Below are 21,244 nucleotides of genomic sequence, written 5' to 3' on the forward strand. Positions count from 1 at the left end.
CCTGCCCATGGCACAGGGGACTGAGAAGCTCCTTAGGGTCCCTTCCAACCCCAACCATTCTGGGATTCTACGGAAAACAGGAAAGGGGAAACAAAAAACCAGCTTCCATCTGACAGACAGACAGCAGAGAAGTGCTGGCTGTCAGAGAATCCCAAAGGAGAGTTTTCCAGCCTGGAGAAGGAGGGAGCCCCGTGGCTGGAGCCGGGGACGTGGCAGGGCGAGGATGGCTGTGGTTCATCCTCCCTTTGTTATCAGGCTCCGGATTTAGCTCCAGGCTGTAATTCCAGCTGGCTGCAGCCATTCCCCTCTGGCCACCGCCCCTCCAGCTGTGGCACAGCCCAGAAGCTGTGGGGTGAGGGGCCCGGGGAGGCAGGAGGGGGGATTGGGAATGGGAGCAGCTCCAGACTCACATCCAGGTACTCGTCCAGGCCCAGCTTGGTGAACTCGTACTGGAGGTGCACTCGGAAGTTCATGTCCTCCACGGAGTGCACCACGATGTTGATGAACTGCATGCAGGCCACCTGCAAGGACACCCACAGTGAGCCCAGGGATCCCCAGGGACAGCTGGAATGGGATCTCTGGGACCAGCACTGGAACAGGATCCCCAGGAGCGGGATGGGAACGGGCTCTCCAAAGCCAGACACTTGGTTACTCCAAGGGAAAGCCAGGAGCTGCTCTCCTGAACTGCTCTATTCCCAAGCCAGTGCCGGATTTGGGCTCAGGGAACGTTTGTTTGCTGGGATAAAGGGGAATGAGATTCCAGGAATTAAGTCATGTCTGCAGGGTCACCTTCCCGGAGCGGGAATGCTCCTGGGCCGGAGCAGGTGCCAGCACCAGGCCCTAAAATACCAATCCTGGCTTTAAACAGCCTGGAAAAGGGAGATTAATCTGGGCCTGGATTTAAACAGCTGTGAAAGGGAGATTAATCTGGGCCTGTAAAAGTGAGATTAACCTGGGCCTGTAAAAGGAGATCAATCTGTGCCTGGAAGCCCCAGTTTAGGAAAGGGGACTTGCACAAAAGGAGCTCTGGTGGTTGTCCAAAGCACATTTCCCAAGCTGAACAAGGACCAGATCCCAGGGATTGGCATCCACACACACCCCAAGCCAGCCAGGGGAAGGCAAAGGCTCTCCAGGATGTGAGATGTGGGGAAATCTCCTGTGGAGTGGCAGGAATTGGGGTACAAACCCCAAAATTTGCCCTTCCCTTGCCATGTCCTGCTGTGCCCAGGTACCCCCAGCCCTCTGAGGATCCCGTCTGTCACCCCTGGAGCTGCTCCAGGAAGGAGTTTCCCTCATCTTTGCTGGATTTCTCATGGATATAAGCCCATCCTGTGAGCAACACTGCAACAGCAGCTTCCCATCATCCACTGGAATCCTTCCCAGATTTCCAGGAGGAACCTGAGAATTGAAGCAACCTGATTTTACCCACAAGAAAAGCCTCCAGGAGACTCCACATTTCTGGGTCTTTTGGTGGGAAGAACAAACTGGAGGCACTCCTTGGATCACCAGTTTGGTACTGGAATTTGGCCAGTTCCCTGGGATTTGTTCCAGGGCCCAGAGGAAAAATGGATGGGATACATCTGTGACTCCAGGCTGGGGTGCCTTGAGTGAAAATGCAAGGATCACTGGAATTTCCTCTTTTTCTTTTTAAATCCAAGGAATGTGCCAACCTGTCTCCCTCACACCACCTCCTTTTCAACCTGCTGGCCCTCCAGGCTGTGATCCTGTCCTGGAGACATTCCTGGAGCACTCAAAGCCTGCAGGAATCGCCTCACTGGTGCTTCAACACCTGATTTTTGGCAGAAAATGGTCTTTTACACAAAGCTCAGCGCTAAATTGTCATCAAGTGCAACAGAGGCCTCAGAATTCCAGTGCTGGGGTGGGAAATGCTGCTCAGAACGGACCCACATCGGATCCAAGCACTGAGCAGGAGTGCAAGGGAGATTTTTCCTGATTAAAAGCAGGATTTCAGTTTCTCACACTCCAGCACAGCCTCAAACCCCCAGCTCTGGGAGATTTTTGCCACCAGCCCCGTAACCAGCACTCCTCCAACCCCCTCCCTGCTGCCACAGCTGTGCCTGAGAGAACAGGGCCAGGCCCAGGGAAGGAAAATGATGGAAAAACTGGGAGTTCCTGGAAAATAACACTCGCCATGAAGTCGATGTTGTTGTCTTCATTCCGGAAGTGCTCCATGAGCTTCTCGAAGCGCTGCTTCTCCCCACACACCTGAAAACAAGCACCACACCTGGGGTCAACCCCAAAAAGAATTTCAAATACACCCCTCTGCTTGTTCAGGCCCTCTCCAGCCAGGTTTTCCTCCCATTAAAATATCCTTCAGCCCAAAATAATTCCATGTGGACGCCTGCAGTGTGAGCCTGAGCAGCCAGGTACAATTACTGCACATTTGTAATTAGAAAATCTCTCTTTTTATCTCTTTTCTCCTCAAAAATTGACTCATATCCGTGAGTGGAAGGAGCAGGGTTGCACCAGGCTGGGCCACAGCTCAGAGCTGCCTTTTCTCTGTAATTAGGGAGAAACCCAAATGACAGGGAGGGAAAGAAGAGAAAATGATCCCTGGCTAAAGGAGGAGTGAAAATAAATCAGCACAACAAGCAGCTGGTGGGAATTCCAGAGCTGTGGAAAGGGGTTTTGGCAGGAAACAAAAGATCCAAGATAAAGCAGCTCCCTGGATATTGTTTCAATCTTAATATTCCCAGTAGCTTCTCTGGGAGGTTGGAATTCTCTCTGTCAGTCCTGCTCTCCTCAGCACACAGACCTGGAGTGATCCACAAAACACCCACAGAACGGCAGATGCGTTGGAAAGGACATTCCCATCCCTGGAATGTTCCAGGCCAGGTTGGAGCGATCTGGGATAGTGGGAAGTGTCCCTGGCCACGGCAGCAGGAATGGGATGAGCTTTAAACTTCCTACTTCCCCAAAACCCTTAAAACACACATGGAAATCTGGGATAGAGCAAAGCAGAGCTGGGACAGATCCATCCCTGGGTGGAGGAGGATTTGGAATCTCCTGGTGAAGGACACAAGGCTCTGCTTGGCAGGGATGGGATCCCTGGGACATGGGAAGGGTTTGGAGCTGCCCTTCAGGCTGTAAATCCTCACACTAATCCCAGGCTTTTCTTCAGGAATAATCCTTGGGAAGCCTCCCTGCAGCACCAGGAGCGCCTCGCTGGGAGACCAAACACCACACACAGTGCTCAGGGTCCGGGCAGCTCCAAGGAAAAGGGAGGGCCAGGGATCCGGGATCCCTTCCAGGGATCAAAGGCAGCAGCAGCCTGATGGTCTCAGCTGAGGCTGATCCGAGTCCTGCCCAAAGCAATCCCAAGGAATCCTCTCCAAAGGCTCCCCAGGTGCTCTGTGTTATATCCCACACCATCCCTTCCTGCCCTAGGAAAGGTGCTTGGAGCAACCTGGGCTGGTAAATGTGGGAAAGGAGGGAAATTTCAGGGAACATTCCAGGCAGGAGGCTGCACAGAGAGGTTTTGGACCCCGCATCCTTGGAAGTGTCCAGGTTGGAAGGGGCTTGGAGCAGCCTGGGATAGTGGGAGTGTCCCTGTCCATGGCAGGGGTGGGATGGGCTTTAAGGCCCCTTCCCACCCAAACCATTCCAGGATTCCATGGTCTCTCTTGCACCCACTTCAGAAAACATGGAGCAGATTTAAACAAAATCACGGATTGTGGATACAAACGGAACAACAGAGCTCTGATCCCTCTGCAGCAAAGCCAGGATTCCTGGGAAATCTGGTATAAACCATTCCCATGGCTGGGAACAGCTGCCATAAACACCCAGGAGCTATTTAGGGCAGAGTCATGAAATCAGGAGCAACCCAATCAGAGCAGGGCCAATCCCAGGATCAGCAATCCTGGGATCCTGCACCTGAGGAAGGGGAAAAGCAACATCCACCTGTGGCTGCTCAGGGATATTCCCACTGCCCTCAGATGAGGCAGGGCTGGAACTCAGGAGCTCCAGGAGACAGCAAAGGGATTTCCATGGAATGCTGCAATTTATCCTGGAAGACTCAGGAGAGGGAAGCTGGAGATGAAGCCTCCAGCCTGAAGGTTGGCCTGGATCCTGCTGGGAATGCTGGGATCCAGGCCCACCACAGCAAACCAGATGCTGCCATTTCCACTGGGATACATTTCCAAGGGCTGTCACTGGGAAGCACGGCTGGGATGAGGGGAGGCAGAGCTTTCCTCTAGGAGCGTTACTGTGGGGAAGAACCAGGATTAAAGAGCTGGAAAAACCCTGTCTCTTGCTTAGGCTGGGAACAAAACCTTTGGAAGTTGCACTGAGCCCACATCATTCCAGAAAACAAAGTGTTTTTATGGAAAACCACCCACAGAGGGGCCTTCTCCAGGTGCTAACGAAGGAAGTCCACCCCGGATCTATTCCAAACTGCACCACAACCCCATGGGGAAGCAGGAGGATCTGTTAGGAGGGGTTTAGGGAGGATTGGATCCATACCCACCTGGCAATGGACACGCAATTCCCAGCCAGACCTCCCAGGAGCAAAGCTCAACCCTCGCGTTGGTCCCGCTCTCCTGGCTGGCTGGATGCTCCAGGATCATTCCCAGAATGGTTTGGATTGGGAGGGCCTTTAAAAATCCTCTAATTCCACACATTCCTCTATCCCAGGTTGCTCCGAGCAACCCTGGAAGTGATGGGGCTTGGAGCAATCTGGGATAGTGGGAGGTGTCCCTGCCCATGGCAGGGGTGGAATAAAAGGGATTTAAGGTCCCTTCCCACCCAAACCAGTCCAGGATTCTGATTCCATGGAATCAGTGAATCATGTTAAAAACAGAGGGAATCCTGGTGTGCTGGATCCTGCTCCTCTCCCACCCCTGGTTCCAACACCAGCTCTTCCCTTCCCAGGGAAGTTCAGACCCTGGAACAACCACCAGACAACGACCTTCCCAAAAGTTGTCTGGATTAGCTGAATTCCAGTTTATTTTTCTGGCATTTCTGCTTGCCTTGGAGCAAAACACATTGGATTCTTCAAAGTTATGGATCACCTTCAGAAAAGCTCCTCAGTCCTGGGTTTATTTCCAAAGCTCCTCAATCCCGGGTTTATTTCCAAATTCCAAGTGATTTCCCACCCAGAGATTCCACGAGCACACCCTCCCCTCCCAAATCCAATTATTCTGGAATATTTTTGTTTAAAACACCACAACAGCTTTGCTGGATGAGAGCCAACGTTGGGAAGCGTTCCCTGCACAGAGCCAGGATTATTTCTGCCTCTCTGTCCCACTCAGATCCCAGTTTGGATCCCACAGTGCTCTCGGAGTGTTGGGATTTCAATGGAGCACCAGCTCCCAGCACCTGGGACCCCTGGAGCATCCCACAGCTGTCCCACAGCTCCCTCTTCCCTCCCGTCCTCCCTTGGAATTCTGCTCGTCCTGCAACACCAAGATCAGGCAACTCGGATAAATCTGCAGAGCTGCCTCTCACAAATCCATGGAAACCAGGACAAAGGGCTGGGAATGCTGCTCAGGGAGCTCACTGGCGAGGGGGGAAGGCTGTGATATCCCAATCCAGCCTGCAGTGGGAAGTGCTGGGAATAAGAGGTGCTGGAATGGTTGGAATTACAGCTCTTTAACACGAACAGGAGAACGATGGAAGGGACACCAAAGTGCTCCAAGGAAAACCTGCAGCTTCTGGAAAACCCTTCCTGGAGGGAATTTAGCTGGATGAGGAGGCTCCAATCAATCATAAGAGAAGTAGGGACACCCAAGTCTGATAAAGCAGCTCCACAAACCTCCTTGAAGTTATCAAAGGCAGACAAAATGATTTCGTGGCCCCCTCGGACGAGGCAAACGGCCGCCAGGAGTTCCAGGACCAGGGCCTTTGTCCTGTGGGGAAAACAAAGGGAGACACTCAGGGACAGCACCTGATCCATCTGCTCCCCACCTGAGGGACAAGGTGGGAGCTGCAGCCTCACCCCGTGGGTTTTTAACCCCTTGGAATGAATATCCCTGCAAGGTGCACAGTGCTGATCCAGGGAATTTCGCCTCTCCCAGGATCGTGCAGTTTTCCCCCCCGTCTCAAAGCTTCTCAAACCATGCAGGGATTGAAATCCCGAGTTGGAAACTCAAGCAAAAAGGCACTGGCAGAGCTCTGGCAAAGGCAGGGCAGTGTTTGAGAGCTGCTGCTCCCAGGGAATTCCCTGCACGCACCTGGAGGAGCAGCTTGGCACCCCCCACCACGTTCCTTGGAGCCCAGTTTTTAATGGAAGTGCTTCTAATTCCAATCTGCAGTTTTCCTGACCCAAATCTGAATTATTCTCTGTGATAATCTGTATTTATAGCCACACACACACACACACAATTCACTGCAGGAACACAGGATGTTGGAGCATGTCCTTCTCCTTAAAAATCAGGAATCGGAGCTGATTTTCAGCAGTGAAAACAGAGAGAAAACGAGATCACTGAGGGAAAAACATGCAGCAAACTCAGTGTAACCCTCATGGAAATAATCCACAGTGTTTTCTTCCAGGATTCCTGGAAAACAAAAGACTTTCTGGGCAGCTGAGCTCTGAGCAGAGGCAAACCATGCACACACAGAAAAAAATTAGTCCCATGCTCAAGCAGCGACTCAAACCAGATGTTACAGAACAAGAAATACCTTGTGGCTCTCAAAGGGTCAAGGTTATCTTTGGAAACCAGAAAAAATGGTCCCTTCCCTAGGAAATTTTAAATGGAATGTTCAATTCTGCCTCCTCAAGGGTTTGTTTAGGTTTTTTTTTTTTCTCTCCTGCCACAAAAACTTCCAAGGTGTTTCGGGATCAAGGAGCTCTCATGGGGATTTGCTGCAATGTCCCCTCTGAGGGGGATGTGTGTGGGGAGGGGATGGAGATCTCTGGGATTGGAGTCTCCAGCGCTGCCCACACCTCTGGGATGAGCACAGGGAAAGGGCAGCTCCAGCTGTGCCTGTGGGATGTGTTTGGGAATAACCCGAGGAGATGGAGTCCCTGCAGTCCTGCCCCACCCCCTGCCCGCTCCCTCTGCAGTGGAAATGGGATCAGCCCCCCCAGTCCCCAGGATGGGCTCAGCTCTGCAGAATTCCCTGGAGCTGCTGCTTCCCCGTGGCACATCCCAGCCAACCCTGAGCACCCAAACCTCGGGGATCCCAACAGCTCCCATGGGACTAAACCAAACACAGTTTGGGGTTTGAGCAGAGCTAACATTCAACTCAGTCCTCAGATGGTTTTAGCCACATATTAAAGCAGGTTTGTTATTGAAATAACCCACGTCTTCCAACAGTGAAAATTTGGGTTCTCCCCTGATTTGCAGGCACTGGAAAACGATAAAAATGATTAAAAATGATTTAATAAAAAAATGATAAAAACAATAAACTTCCCATTTCTCCTTGGCTTGCTGAGTTGGGGCTGACTAAAAGAAAGGAAGGAAGAACCTGCTTCCCTCAGGACAAGATCCCTGCTCCTGTGCCCAGCCCCAGCCCAGGCTGTGCAGACACACACCTGGTGCTGGTTATCACCCCATCCCCGTTTCCCCTTTCCTTGGGGACATCTCTGTGTTGGGTTTGGATTTGTCAGACCTGCCAAGGCTCAGAACTCCAGGCTCTGCTGGAGGTGGGATCACAGGGATGTGTGGGAGAGGAAGGGGCATGGAATCACCAGCAGTTCCACTGAGCAATTACAGCATCATGCCGTGGCTGCGACCTGACCCAGCACAAGAGTGAAACCCTCTCCCAGAGAAATTCCAAGCTCAGGATCTTGGATAACATTTTGTAATGAAGATTTTCCCTCTCTTCAGGAAAATCCCACATTAAGCTGCTCATTGCCAGTGGGGTTTCCTTGCACTGCAACAGAGCTGGAGGGCTCCAGCAGCCAAATTCCAGCTGAATCCCAGAATCCCAGAATGCTTTGGGTGGGAAGGAGTTTAAAGATGATCCAGTGCCACCCCTGCCATGGGCAGGAACACCTCCCACTATCCCAGGCTGCTCCAGCCTGGCCTTGGGCACTGCCAGGGATCCAGGGGCAGCCCCAGCTGCTCTGGGCACCCTGTGCCAGGGCCTGCCCACCCTCCCAGCCAGGAATTCCTGCCCAATATCCCATCTAAACCCACCCTCCTTCAGTCTGAAGCCGTTATGGAAGCTGGAGAATCAGCAGCTTCTGAAAGCACTGGAATTAGACGCCCACTGCTCGTTTATCCGCACCATTCCACACATTCCATCTGATCCAGAGCAAAGGCTGCTTTTGCCACAAATGCCCCTCTGGAAGGCCTTTCCAAGCCCTCTTTACTCACCTGCTTGTTCAGCCCTACAAGGCAGAGGAGCCTACCTGGGGTTCTTGTTGTTCAGGCTTAGTGCAATCTCATTGACGGCGTGAGGGTGGGACATGACCATGTTGAATCCGTACTGGGAAGAGAAGGGAGAATCCCGCTCAGTCTGACACCAATGAATGCTCCCCAAATCCAGCCAATCCCAGCCCCCTGACCAGATCCTGTGGCAGCTTCTCCTGGTGCTTTAAGCTGAATAAAACCTCGTGGAATTTACCACTGGAATATTCCATTCTCCCGCCGTACCTAACAACTTCCAACTGGGTATTCCATGGTTTTACAATTCCCGCCCATTGGCGTTGTTGGAAGTGCTGGGCTTGGCCATTTCAGCAACAAAAACGGCCCAAGAGCTGCTCCTACACCACTCCCAACCCTCTGCTCGTTCCTTTCTCCTCCAATCCCTGTTTAATTGTCCTTCATTTCTTGTCTAAATGGGAATTTGCAGTCCGGCTGCCACACCCGACTCTCCTGCAGGCCCTGCACGAGCACTGCTGCCTTTGCTCCCCACAAACCAAACGGAATTCCTCTGGAATCTGCTCCCCTGGTTACTGGAATTGCTGCTTGCATCCTTCCCAGAGCTCCCACAACCCCCTCCCAACTCCCAGGCAAGGTGTTCACCACAGATTTCCTTGGTTTTAGCTGAAAATCCCAAATTCCTGATGCTCCCAGGGCATGCTGCATGATCCCAGCATCCCACTGGAGAGAGAAAAAACTCAGGAAAATAAGATGAGCTTGGTCCAGTGGATTGATTTCCAGTTATCCCAAGTGCTTTGCCACAAGCACATCCAAGGGAAAACTTGGATTTTCCATCATCTCCTATTTCGGAGTGTTAGCACTAAACTCCAGACTAATTATAACCTAATCAGCTGCATGTCTAATGAACAGGAGCTGGCCCAACATTCCCAGGCCCTTATTCCCCTTCCCTAAATCCCTAAATCACAGGATCATTTCCCATTCCTTCCTGTTTTATGAGAATTTCAATATTTCCATCCATTTTCCCTTAAAAATCCCCTTTTTACCTTCCCTCCCCCCTTCCCACCACCCCAACAATTCCCTGCTCCCCAGGGGAATTACCTGGTAGTTCATTATGGCCCGTAAGCACATGATGCACACGTGGACATCATCCTTCTTACTCACTAGTCGGGAATTTTTCAGGGTTCTTCGGCTTGGCAAGGTGTTGTACCTGCAAAAAAAAACCAAACAAACCCATTTCTCATCAATCCCAGGATGATTTCTAAGGAGTGGAAAGAAAGGAAGAGGAATATCCCTCCGCTGGGTGAGAATGCAGGAGTTTTCCAGAGGACAGGCAGAAAATATTCGTGGGAATAAAGGAGGAAAAGGTCCTGGGATGTTTAACTGGCAAGGATAAAAATCCAGTGTTTGGCTCCAGCAGGAGCTGCAGCTGAGCCCTTCCTGCCAGCACAGGTGGCAGGGAATATTCCCAAGAAAACAGGGACAGGGAATGTCACACTGGTTTGTTGTGACTTCCTGGCTCATCCCTGGATATTCCCTCTGTTTAATCCACAATAAAACAAGGACAGGGAATACCACACTGGTTTGTGTGACTCCTGGGCTCATCCCTGCAAATTCCCTCTTCAAATCCATGATAAAAGCAGGAACAGGGAACACCACACTGGTTTGTGTGACTTCCTGGCTCATCCCTGCAAATTCCCTCTTCAAATGCACAGACCAAGAGGAACAAGGTCCCACACCAGGGCTGGGTGCTCCCTGTGCCCACCCTGCCCACGGAGAGCCCACAATTCCCAGCTTTCCACAACCCCTCCCCTGGGCTTTCCCTTCCCGGCTGTGCCGAGATGAAAGAATCCCCAAATTCAAAGCAGGATTCAGTCAAAGGAGGGTTTTTTTCCATCCATAAATATGAATGAATCCATCAGCTCAGGGCACTGCAGGATTTCGGGAAGCGTGACCCAGTTTGGGATCAGCACAGAGGGGTTGGAGCACCGGAGCTGAATTTTGGGAGCAGCACAGGAGGAGGCTGCTCTGGCCCCAAGCTCTGCACCTGCACCTGGGTATTTGGGATGCTCCTGGTGGGAATGGGGGTGCCAGGACGGTCCCACATCCCTCCTGCTTCCCCTTGGATCAGCTCTGTGCCCACAGCGAGCCCAGGGCTCGTTCCTGTCCCAAATGTCCCTTCCCCAGTCACAGCAGGAGCAGAGCGACCTCAAACTGGGAATCTGAACTGGGAAGAGATGGCTCCTACACTGCTTTAGCTCAGATTTAAATTCTTTTCCCTACATTTTAAACCCCATTAATGAGATCTTTATGGTGCCACTGTTGGAAGAAAAACAATCCCCTCACTCAGTGCCCAGTGAGCCACATCCCTGAACTTCAGGACTGAAGCATCCACCAGTTCTGTTGGCTCTAAGAAAGGGGAGAAAGCCTCCTTAAACAAGAAAAATGACGGTAAATCCAGATTTTGGGATTTCCAGATGCCTGGAGAAACAGAACTGGGGAGCAAGGGTACTCCAGCATGTCCAATACTGGGTCTGATCTGCCTGGAAGTTCAGCTTGGATCCAGCCACTTGGATGGAGCCTTGCCAAGCCGAGATGATCCCTCCTAAACCTCTCCCTACCTGGGTGACTTTCCAGGCACCTGGAGCCAGGCTGGGAGAGCCAGGAACGTTCACCTGGGGAGGAGAAGGATCCAGGGAGAGCTCCGAGCCCCTTGCAGGGCCTAAAGGGGCTCCAGGAGAGCTGGAGAGGGACTGGGGACAAGGCCTGGAGGGACAGGACACAGGGAATGGCAGGGATGGATGGGATGTTGGGCCCACAGGGGGTCACTGGTGCCACCTCCCTGCCCAGCAGGGCCATCCCAGAGCACAGGGTTGTGTCCAGGTGGGTCTGGAATATCCCAGGGAGGGAGACTCCACTCTGGGATCTGTTCAGGGCTCGGGCACTGCACAGGGACAAAGTTCTGCCTCCTGTCCAGGTGGAATTTCCTGGGATCAGTTCCTGCCCCTTCCTCTTGTCCCACTGCTTGGCATCACGCAAGAGCTTCCCCTCGTGCCAGGGGACAATCCAGGTGAGACCTGGACATGGAACATGCCCTGGAGAGCTCCTGTGCTGAGCCAGCCCCTCCAGGCAGAGGGAATTCTGCCCTGGATTCCCACCCCATCCCCTCAGCAGACACTATTCCTTCCCACAGCCACCAGAGCCAAGAATTAACCAGGATTTTTGTACAGGAACTCCTGAACAACAGCTCAGCCGCTGGAATTCAGGCTCAGGATGCTTTTCCTTGTGTCTGCAGCCATTCCAAGGCTCTCTGATGTTTTTGTTCCCTCCCCGAAGGCGGGGCAGGCCGGTGGCAGCTCCCACACCTCCCTTTGTGAGCCAGGGAATGGGTGGATGAGCTCCTCCTGCTTCTCCCTCATTCCTGGTTCCCAAAAACTTGGCCCAGCAGCTGGAGGACTCGTTGGGTTTGATTTCCTGTCTGCTGCAGGTCCCAGATGATGTCAGCCCAGGATATTTATCCTGCTAATTCATGGCAGATGGTTCCTCTTTCATTTCCCCGGCCCCTCCTTGCAAGGGGAGCTGCAAAACCTTTCCCCTGCAGAAGAGCAGGAACTGAGCAGCTGAGCCTGGGGAAGCTCCTGCAGAGGGGATGGGTTCCTCCTGCCAGTCCTAAACGGGGTGGCACCTGTGGGGAGGGAGCTCATCCAGAGTTTTGGGATGAGCAGGATGAGGGGAAGAGCAGGACTTCAACTGCTCCACAACCAGGAAAGCCAGGGCCAGCCCTGGGCTGGAATACACAGTTTGAGGTTCTTTTTCTCACCCAGATCTGACAGAAAAACGTTTCTGTTCAAGAATAATTCCGTAATTTTTTTATATTTTAGGGCCATGGAGATACTCTGAGGCCTGAAGCTCCTCAGCTCTGGAGCCAGGCTGGGAGAGCTGGGAATGTTCCCCTGGAGAAGGGAAGGACACAGGGAGAGCTCCGAGCCCCTTGCAGGGCCTGAAGGGGCTCCAGGAGAGCTGGAGAGGGACTGGGGACAAGGCCTGGAGGGACAGGACACAGGGAATGGCTTCCCACTGCCAGAGGGCAGGGCTGGATGGGATATTGGGGAGAAATCCTTCCCTGGCAGGGTGGGGAGGGTCTGGGCTGGAATTCCCAGAGCAGCTGTGGCTGCCCCTGGATCCCTGGCAGTGCCCAAGACCAGGCTGGACATTGGGGCTGGAGCAGCCTGGGACAGTGGGAGGAAGGTTAGAATTAGATCTCAAACCCTTCTGGAATTCCATGATGCGCCCAGTCCTGTGGTGCAGACTTTGAATGCTCCAATTTAATACAAATTCCAGCTGATTTCTCCCATCATTTTTACCTTTTGATCTGCTAAAAACCATCCTGCTCTCCTCTGGCTCCCAGGAGAGCAGCCCAGGGTGGGTCTCACAGGATGAGAAGCTGAAATTCATCAGGGCTGGCTGGATTTGGGGTTCCATCCCTGCGATTTTGCTGGTGGTGGGTTGGGAACTGTGGGGTTTGTCTCAACTGACAGCCAAAAATTCCTTCAGAAAGGAAGGTTTGGGCCCATTTGGGGTTTCTGTGATCTGCTGGAGCTGCTCACAGAGATGCTCTGTTGAATTAGGAAGCATCTGACAAAAATGATGCCTTCCCCGGGCCCCTGAGCAGTGCGAGTGTCACTGGCAAAGCCCAAACTCGGGGACTGCAGCTCCCAAAACCGTGGCAGATTTAAGCCCAGTTACTGAACACACTCAAAGCCCATTCCCAGATTTGCCTGGATGGTTCTCTCCTCATGGCCTCGGCAGATTCTGGAGGAGGAATCGAAGTTTCTCATTTCAATCCACACGGAAACTCCAGTCCTTTCCTCAGAAGAAAGGGAATTTCTAATGGGCTGGGATGCTGCAAAGCCTGCATTAATATTTATCTGACAGCAGAGGCTGGCTCTCAGTAAAGCTCCTTCTCCCAAAAAAGCAGCAATGAAATCCCCAAAGGTTCTTCCCCCTTTTTCATCCTCCTGCCCTCATTTTGGTGTTGGTTTCCCAAATCCCTGTGCCTCCTCTCCAGGAAAAAAAGCCCCTCTCAGTTGCCAAGAAAACGCAGGGAGGGGGGAATTGGCAGGTTCAGCACTGCTAAAAAGAGCTGTGGGGAGGCAGCTGGACTTGGAATTGGAGAGGGATGGTCCTGGAGGATGGACAGAGCTCTGCCCAGCCCAGGCCAGCTCCTGAATTTTCCATTACCCTGGGGAGGTTTTCTCAGCCTTCTCCTTTTTCCTCCAAGAGGGAAGAGCAGATCTTTCAGCTTGGATGGGGCTTGGGAGAGTGGGAGGTGTCCCTGCCCATGGAATGGGGTGAGTTTAAACCTTTCCAACCCAAACCAGTCTGAGATGCTGGAATTCCTTTCCCCTGTTTGCACAGTTTCCACCATTCCAGGAATTTCCACACAGCCTGGGTGTCCCCACATCCCAAAAATCTCATTTACCACCCGGAGATGGGGCAGAACCTCCTGGTTTTTCCCAAAAAAAACACCCTGTGCCCCCTCCTCAACTGAGCACCTGCCTTGATCTGAGGAGGAGATTCTCTCTCAGTTCACCAATATTTACTAATTATAAAAATTACAATTTAAAAATTATAATTATAAAAACAACCCTCCTTTCTTAAAAATCTCTCACCTACCTTTAGCTTTCCCTTTTTTTTTAACACACATAATCCCCAGCTACTGAAAAAAGACACTTTTAAAAACGCACCTTTAAAAAAAACGCACCTTTTTAAAAATGCATATTTTTAAAAATAGACTTTTTAAAGAAATACACATTTTAAAAAATACCCATTTAAAAGAAATATTAAAAATACAGATTTTAAAATACAGATTTAAGACAAAAACCCCAAATCCAGGTAAGCTGCCTCAGGTGTGAGATGGCTCTGGAGGAAGGGGAAACTTTTGGCTGGAAAACTCTGTCAGGTCCCATTTCCGTGGCAGTTTTGGGGATGAGCAAAGTCTCTATTTCTAACAAAAAGAGGAAACAAGATGGACAAGGACTACAAGCTCTAAGCTTAGGTACAAAACACAGCTACTTGCACCATGAGAAGGAGAACTCAGCTCTTGCTTCCAGGCCAACCACGCTTCCCTCTCTCCGCGAAAATCCCGCTCTACGGAAGCCAACTACGCTCGGGATTATAATGTGATAACCACACGTGCTGGAGCCTGCAGCCCTTCTCCTGGGGCTGGGGCTGTCCCAGTCCGTGTGGCCACCAGATTATCCATGGCATGGGAGCAGTGCTGGCCCCGGGGCTCCATGCCCTGCAGGGGACACCTTGCACTCGGACTTACGGGATTTTCCGGGCGGGAGCCTCATCGGCAGAGCGCAAAGGGAAGGTGCTCCAGAGGCAGGTGGCTGCCAAGCAGCTCTGGCAGCGTTTGAGCTCAAGGTGGTCGGGCAGAGAAACCAATCTGATGGTGTGTGACAGGAGATGAGAGCGCCGGGAAGGACGGGAGAACGGGGAAAGAGCGTTTGAGCGGGAAAAGGGAATGGAGGAGACGTTGAAACGGAGAGTCAGACACAAAAGGAATAAAGGGAGATGTGAGAAGGGGAAAAGGGTGGAAGGAAATGAAGAGAAACAATGTCAGAGACATGTAAGGTATTCCTGGTTTAGGCACTCCTAATCCCAAACACTCCTCCTTAGGGAATGGCGGAACCGGCACCTCCTGCCAGCTCGGGCTCTGCCACTTCTGGCAGAGCAACTCAGGAGCAAAGAACACCAAAGCCACTAAAAAACCCCTAAATCAAGTGGCCAAGTGATCCTGCTGCACTCCACAGCTGGATTTCTTTCCCAGAGCTCTCCTCCTCTCCAGTGTCTGAGGGCTGGGAATTAAATCTTCCAGGTACAAGGTTTGGAGCCACTCAACAACAACCCAGGGCCAAGGGCACTGCCTGGCAAAGCAAAACCACCTCTGCTGGAAGGGAAAGCTGCAAGTGAGGTGGCTCCACTTTTGGACACTTCTCTGCTCACAGGATTATGGAGCAAAACTCCATAAAAGCCAAAAAAATCCCAAAGGATCCAGCACTCAGAGCTGCAACCCCAGTACCAGGATGTGAGGGTGGTGGTCGGGGCAGGACATCCAAGGAATGGAAGAGGTGACTGTCAGTCAATCCTGGGAAGTGATCCTGCCTTTTCCACAAATTAAAAAAAAAAGGAACATTGGGAAAGAGAGACTTGGTAGTAAAGCGTGGAATGGTGGGAGTGAAAGCAGGTCTGGGGGAGGGAAGTGGCCTTTCCAAAGAATCCAACATCCCCTTCATGGCAGCACGGAAGGAATGTGCTGCTGGAAGAGACGGGACACAGGATGGGAGCCCCAGACTGGCTGGGTCCATGGAAATGCTGAGCTGCATTTTGGAGACGAGGAATGGCTTCCTCTGCACAAGGAATTGCATCCTCGGCTCATCCTGCCCTCGGAAGTGATTCCTGCCCCTTCCCCAGCTGCTGCCCTGAGAGGCTCCTTCCACCTCAAACCACCGATTCCTTAAGTGCCACTCCTCTGCTGGGAAAAGAGGGAAGATGAGGGATATCCCAACGGGAAAAGCTGTCCCACACTGCAGATCCCGAGGATGCCGTACCGGAGGGTCGAGTGTCTGCCGGAGCGGGAGATGCTGTTCCCAACGGGAGAGGGCAGATTGCTGCCCCTGTGCAGGTCCTCGATGGATCGGCTCCAGGGCTTGGACTTGTCCATGGAGCTCTCCACGCTGTTCTCCAGGCTTTCAAAGTCAAATCTGCAAGGAAACAGGGATTCCAAGGCCGGGTTAGGCGGGAGAGACGCGCGCCGAGTTCTCCTTCCCGCCGCAGGTTTTGGTGGCATCACAGAATCATTGGACAGAGCCAAATGGGCCAAAAACAAAGGAAAAGCTCTCCAAGATCTCCAAGATCATCCCAGTGCTCCCTCAGTACTGGGAAAGTCCCCTCCCACCCAAACCAGTCTGGAATTCTGTGATTTCAACAGGTGGAATAATGATGGAAAAGGAGAGTTAAGGACAACGTGGTGCTGGAGGGACATGGAAAAGTCCAGGGAAAGAGGATGAACTTCACATGGGGGAAGGAAATCCCAGAACCACAGGTTCACTGAGATTGGAAAAGCCCTCCAAGACCATGGAGTCCAACCATTCCCAGCCCTGCCAAGGCCACCACTGCCCCTTGTCCCCAGGTGCCACATCCGCAGGGCTTTGAATCCCTCAGGGACACATCCCAACAGGATCAAACAGCTTCTTCAACATAAAATAAATCCAACACTGGCTGCTGGCTGATGAATAGCCCTGCCTGGAAGGAAAGAGCGGGAATTCTGGGAGCTCTCTCCAGTGAATCCCCATAAACCAGCTGTGCAAGCACCGCTTCGGTTTCCTCCATCCCAGCTCAGCCCCACAAACCTCCCAGCACATTCAAATATCACCACAATCATCCCAGATCCCCTGATTTCTGACTCCTTGCCCGTTGTTCTGCTATTCCAAGCAGGAATTGCTTGTTCCCCTTCCAGCTCCCGAGGTTATTACTCATGTTCCCCATGTGAGAGGGGAAAAACCCAGCGAGTTCCTTGCGTACATTTGTATAAATTTAGGCAGAAAGGCTCTGTACAAACATTTCTTTTTGCTGTGCACCATTTTTTCCAGTGGGTAACATTTTAAACCATAGGATTTTCCCTCATAAATTTTCCTGCAACCCCACCACAAATCTCTTTTCTGGGCAGTGCCAGACGTAAATCTGATGGCAGCCTTGCTAAAAATAAATTATCAGCTCTCCCCAGCTGGAGTTTCTACTCCAAAATTATCTTTAACCTTTGTCATTTTTATATAAAAAAATCTGCTACAATATCCTGAGTGAATGTGGATTAATTCCCCATCCCTGGAATTGTCCACAGCCAGGTTGGATGGGGTTTGGAGCAACCTGGGATAGTGGAAGGTTCCCTGTCCATGGCAGGGATGGGCTTTAAGGTCCCTCCCAACCCAAAGCAGTCTGGGATGATTCCATGACAATAAAACAAAGCCTCAGCTGAAGATCTCCACTGAAAGCTGAAGATCTCCACTGAAAAACCCACTGGTTTTTCAGAGCCCGTGTCATGATTTACGACCCAAACGTCTAAACCTGATCTCAACTTCCCAGATGTCAGAAAAAAACTCCGTTTCCAGTCTTCCCAACTTCCAAAATGCCCCTGGAATTGCTCCTGAGTTGTGCTGCAGCACATCTGCTGCCCAGGACCCCAGGCCTGCCTGCCAGGAGCCTCGGGAGCAGCGCCTGGGGGGTGGGAATCCCTCTGAACACAGCGGGAACACAAAGCCTTGGGCTCAGACACCAATTCCAAACCTATTCTCAAGGAATCCTGCATCTTTCCACACATTTGTGGGATGGGTTTCCCACCCTTAAGATGCTCAGAGACCAAAGATAAAAAATGTGAAGAGAGATGAATAATCTCAAGGTTTAAATTCCGGCCTTTTTTTGCCTGCTGTGATGAAATAATTCCAGACTCACTTCAAGATTTCCTCTGCCCTCAGGCCCACAGAATCATGGAATTATTGAGGCTGGAAAAGACCAGCACCACCAAACCACATGCCCAAATTCCACATCTACTCCTTTTTGAACAATTCCAGGGATTGTGACTCCACCACTGCCCCCTGGGCAGCCTCTTCAATGCTTCACCCCTTCTTAATGAAGGAATATTCCCTAATATCCATGTATTTACTGGCAGGGAATCCTGGGAATGTCTCACTTACGTGACTGCATACTGGGCAAAGGACAGGTATTCCACCAGGACATCCAGGCCTTTGTTCTCTTCATTCAGGAACTCCCTGACCCATCTGTGAGAGAAACACCAGACAGCAGAGCCTTAGAACTCCCTGGAATTCCCAGAAAAACCGGAGACAGAGCCACTGCAGCACTTTGGGTCTCACTCAGGGGGAAAAAAAGGCTTGTTCAAAATGATTTAGAGGACTTTAAAGATTCCTTTAGATGCCTTTCCAAATGTACTGAAATGAGGTTTTTTTGCAGCACTGTGAAGGTCAGTTCCTAACACAGGGGCCTGGCTCAGGTTTTCTCTCATCCTGATCTCCAGCAGGCTGTAAAAGCAGGAGAAGAATCTCTGATGGATATCCTGGATGTGCATTTAACAGTAATTTTACCTCCTTTTTTTTAAAAGGTATTCACCTGCTACAGTGAATTCTGGCCCCTGGGTTTTGCAAAATAATTCTGAAAAATCGATTATCTTCCAAAGCTTTGAAAATGCCAAGAAAAATTTGAAACTCCATCCATTGAGGGGCAAAGCCAGGGGGAAAAGGAGCCTCAGCACAGCCTCAGCTCTCCTCTGAACCCCAATTGGGACAGCAAATCCCCTGGGAGTGGCTGGGTGCCACTGGAATGAGGGAATGCAGGGAGGGAAGTGGAGCTCCAGGCTCGTGGAGTGGGAATTCATCACCTCTGAGTTATTCTGATCTTCAAGACGGAAATTTTTGATTCTTTCCCTGCTAAAACAACCAGCCTGGCCTTTTATAAAATGTGTTTTGAAAGAAATCCTTCAGCCAGGGGCACCAAAGAAATGAACCCTGGTCCTGTCCCCTCTCTCATTGCCCCGGTGCAGCACCGAGGATCCTCCTGCTCATCCTGAATCCAACAGCATCCATGGATGCCTCAAGCCTCTGGTGGGGAATCCTTTGTGCTGGGAAAGGAGGGAAAACCTGGCAGGGCTGTGGGAGGAGATTTTGGGATGGTGCAGCTGGAGGGAGGGATCCCATCACCACACTGGGAACTGCAATTCCTCCCACAGCTTAAAACACCTCCATTCCCTCAAAATCCCAGCAGAATCCCGAAAAATTGATGGAATTGAGCTGGAGACAGTGTGTGATCATGGAGAAAAACACTGGAAAAGCTCCCTGGCTGATGTCCCAGTGCTGGACCAGCTTCTGATCCCACAGGGAGGTGAAATTGGTGGGAATGTGGATGGGAAAGGGATGTCTGATAAAAAACTAAAGCTCTGGCAATTCTACTGCAGCAATTTGGGATGGATTTCCTGCTTGGTGGATAAATCCTGGTGATGTTATTCCCAGCCAGGCTCCACGAGCTGCCCCACGTTAAAGCTATGAAGCAGCAGGGGGGTGAGATATGAATTTATAGCTGCAGCATTATTTTTATTCTGGACACAGTCACACTCCCTGTGCTCTGACTGAGCAGGAGCTGACTCCAACCTTCCCTCAGCCTTCAGAAAAACGTGGATGAATCCATGAGGAAAGGATTAAAGCTGAATTATCCTCCTGAGATGCCCAGCTCCCCTTAACTAAGCCCATCAGGCTTTAATTAGCAACCGAGTGGCATCACTTCTTGACATGCACAGAGGGGTTTTCCCAGAGACAGGCACCACTAGAACTACAAAATAAATTAATAAATAATTTTAAAAAAATCATTGAATAACAAAAGAAATTAATAAATTAATAATTTAAAAAAAAATAATTGGAAAAAAACCACCAAACCCAAACAACTGAACCAGAGGCATCAGAAATTCTTACCCGATGTGGTTTGTCCTCAAGGAAATTTCCAGTTCTCGGAGCACCTGAGTCGACTCCTGGACTCGTCTCCTGAATTTCTGCAATGGAATGAGCAGCAAAAATAACAATTAGGCTCTATTAAAAAATATCAACATCTCGCCCAGCACAGAGGGAATAAAGAAAACACGGAGGTAACTGAGAACTCCTCTAAATCCCCCAGGAATGCAGCAACAACAGCCCAGCAGTCAACAAAAAACACATGTGGAGAAATCCCTCCTGCTCCCAGGAATGTCCTGGAGCTTCCAGGACGATTAAGGAAGTTAAAAGCCTGGAGACAAATAAACATTTCTGTATCAACCAAGCTTTGGTTTAGCATCAAACTTTCTTTTGAGGATTGCAGAGCTCCTCTTCTTTAGGAAACGAGGTGACAGAGAGCCAACGGAGGCACCTCAATCCCATCTGGAGGAGGATTGGAGGATCCTCTTCTCCCTGCCCACAGAGAAGTGCTGAAACAGCTGGAGAAATCCCTCTGGAGCAGTTTTTTGGCATATTCTCATTCCTGAACAAGGCAGATGAGAGCTGAATGGGTGAAGAAGGGTAAGGGCAGGCTCAGGTGGGATATTGGGGAGGAATTCCTGCATGTCAGGGTGGCACGGGTTGGAGGCCAGGTGGAGCCATGCAGCAAAACCAGTGAGACCAGCTCAATCCCAGCAAGAATCCCGGTGGGATGAGCTCTGCCATCCCTGTGGAAATCTTCCTGTGTCAGCCAGGGCTGAGGAAAGGCTGCGGGTGATCCCGAATGACCCAACAACAGAGAGGAACTCAGTGTAGTTATTTTTAGGCCCTTTGGGTTTGTCATTTGTCACGGGACCCTTGGATAAGAAAGGCTCCAATGTGAGCCCACAGAGCGAAGCCAAACACGGAACAATCTCCAAAACCCTCCGGAGAAAAAACACAAAGACCCCGTTCACCGGGCTGGAAAAAATCCCTACAGGGAAACGTCAAGGTTTCCTAGGAAATGGTTTCCTACTCCTGGTTGGAGGCCCCAGTAAGAGCAGCTCTGTCCCAAGGCATCACTCTGCCCAAGGACACGGGGCGGGAGCACAGGGAGCGAGGGGCACCCTCCTCATGCCATGGAATCGCCGCGGCAGGATCCGTGTTTTCCACAGGGAACCGACCTGGGAGCACCGCAGGGCAGCACAAAGCAGGGATTGTGGGGATGAGGCAGGGCCAGCCCCTGGCAGCACCTGCTGGGCTCTGCTGCCTTTTCGGGGGGTTCTAGGGGCTCCTGGAGTTGTCACCATGGATGGAGCTGGTCACCATGGATGGGAGCTGATCCCTATGGATGGAGCTGATCACCATGGATGGGAACTGTCACCATGGATAGAGCTGATCACCATGGATGGGAACTGTCACCATGGATGGGAGCTGGTCACCATG

At 51.3% G+C, this 21,244-nt stretch overlaps 1 protein-coding gene across 2 annotated transcripts in view; it reads right to left on the bottom strand.

Annotated features, from left to right (window-relative positions):
- Window positions 1-236: 236 nt before the first annotated feature.
- FMNL2 (formin like 2) overlaps window positions 237-21,244 on the bottom strand; it is a 92,275-nt gene continuing 71,267 nt past the window's right edge. Inside the window, exons 4-12 of one of the 2 annotated variants that reach the window (XM_042040825.1) lie at window positions 19,826-19,902; window positions 18,044-18,127; window positions 15,905-16,057; window positions 14,620-14,739; window positions 9,390-9,498; window positions 8,318-8,394; window positions 5,774-5,867; window positions 2,152-2,226; window positions 237-521 (exon numbers count right to left, since the gene is read on the bottom strand). In XM_042040825.1, the coding sequence (XP_041896759.1) occupies window positions 252-521; window positions 2,152-2,226; window positions 5,774-5,867; window positions 8,318-8,394; window positions 9,390-9,498; window positions 14,620-14,739; window positions 15,905-16,057; window positions 18,044-18,127; window positions 19,826-19,902 (1,059 nt within the window). In that variant the 3' untranslated portion in view covers window positions 237-251. The remainder of the gene's footprint in view (window positions 522-2,151; window positions 2,227-5,773; window positions 5,868-8,317; window positions 8,395-9,389; window positions 9,499-14,619; window positions 14,740-15,904; window positions 16,058-18,043; window positions 18,128-19,825; window positions 19,903-21,244) is intronic. The other variant, XM_042040827.1, reaches the window with a different exon arrangement.

This window comes from Corvus kubaryi, unplaced genomic scaffold (assembly GCF_017639235.1).
Source record: "Corvus kubaryi isolate FWS band 111438036 unplaced genomic scaffold, C.kubaryi_AGA036_p1.0 37396, whole genome shotgun sequence".
In the NCBI taxonomy this organism is placed as follows: domain Eukaryota; kingdom Metazoa; phylum Chordata; class Aves; order Passeriformes; family Corvidae; genus Corvus; species Corvus kubaryi.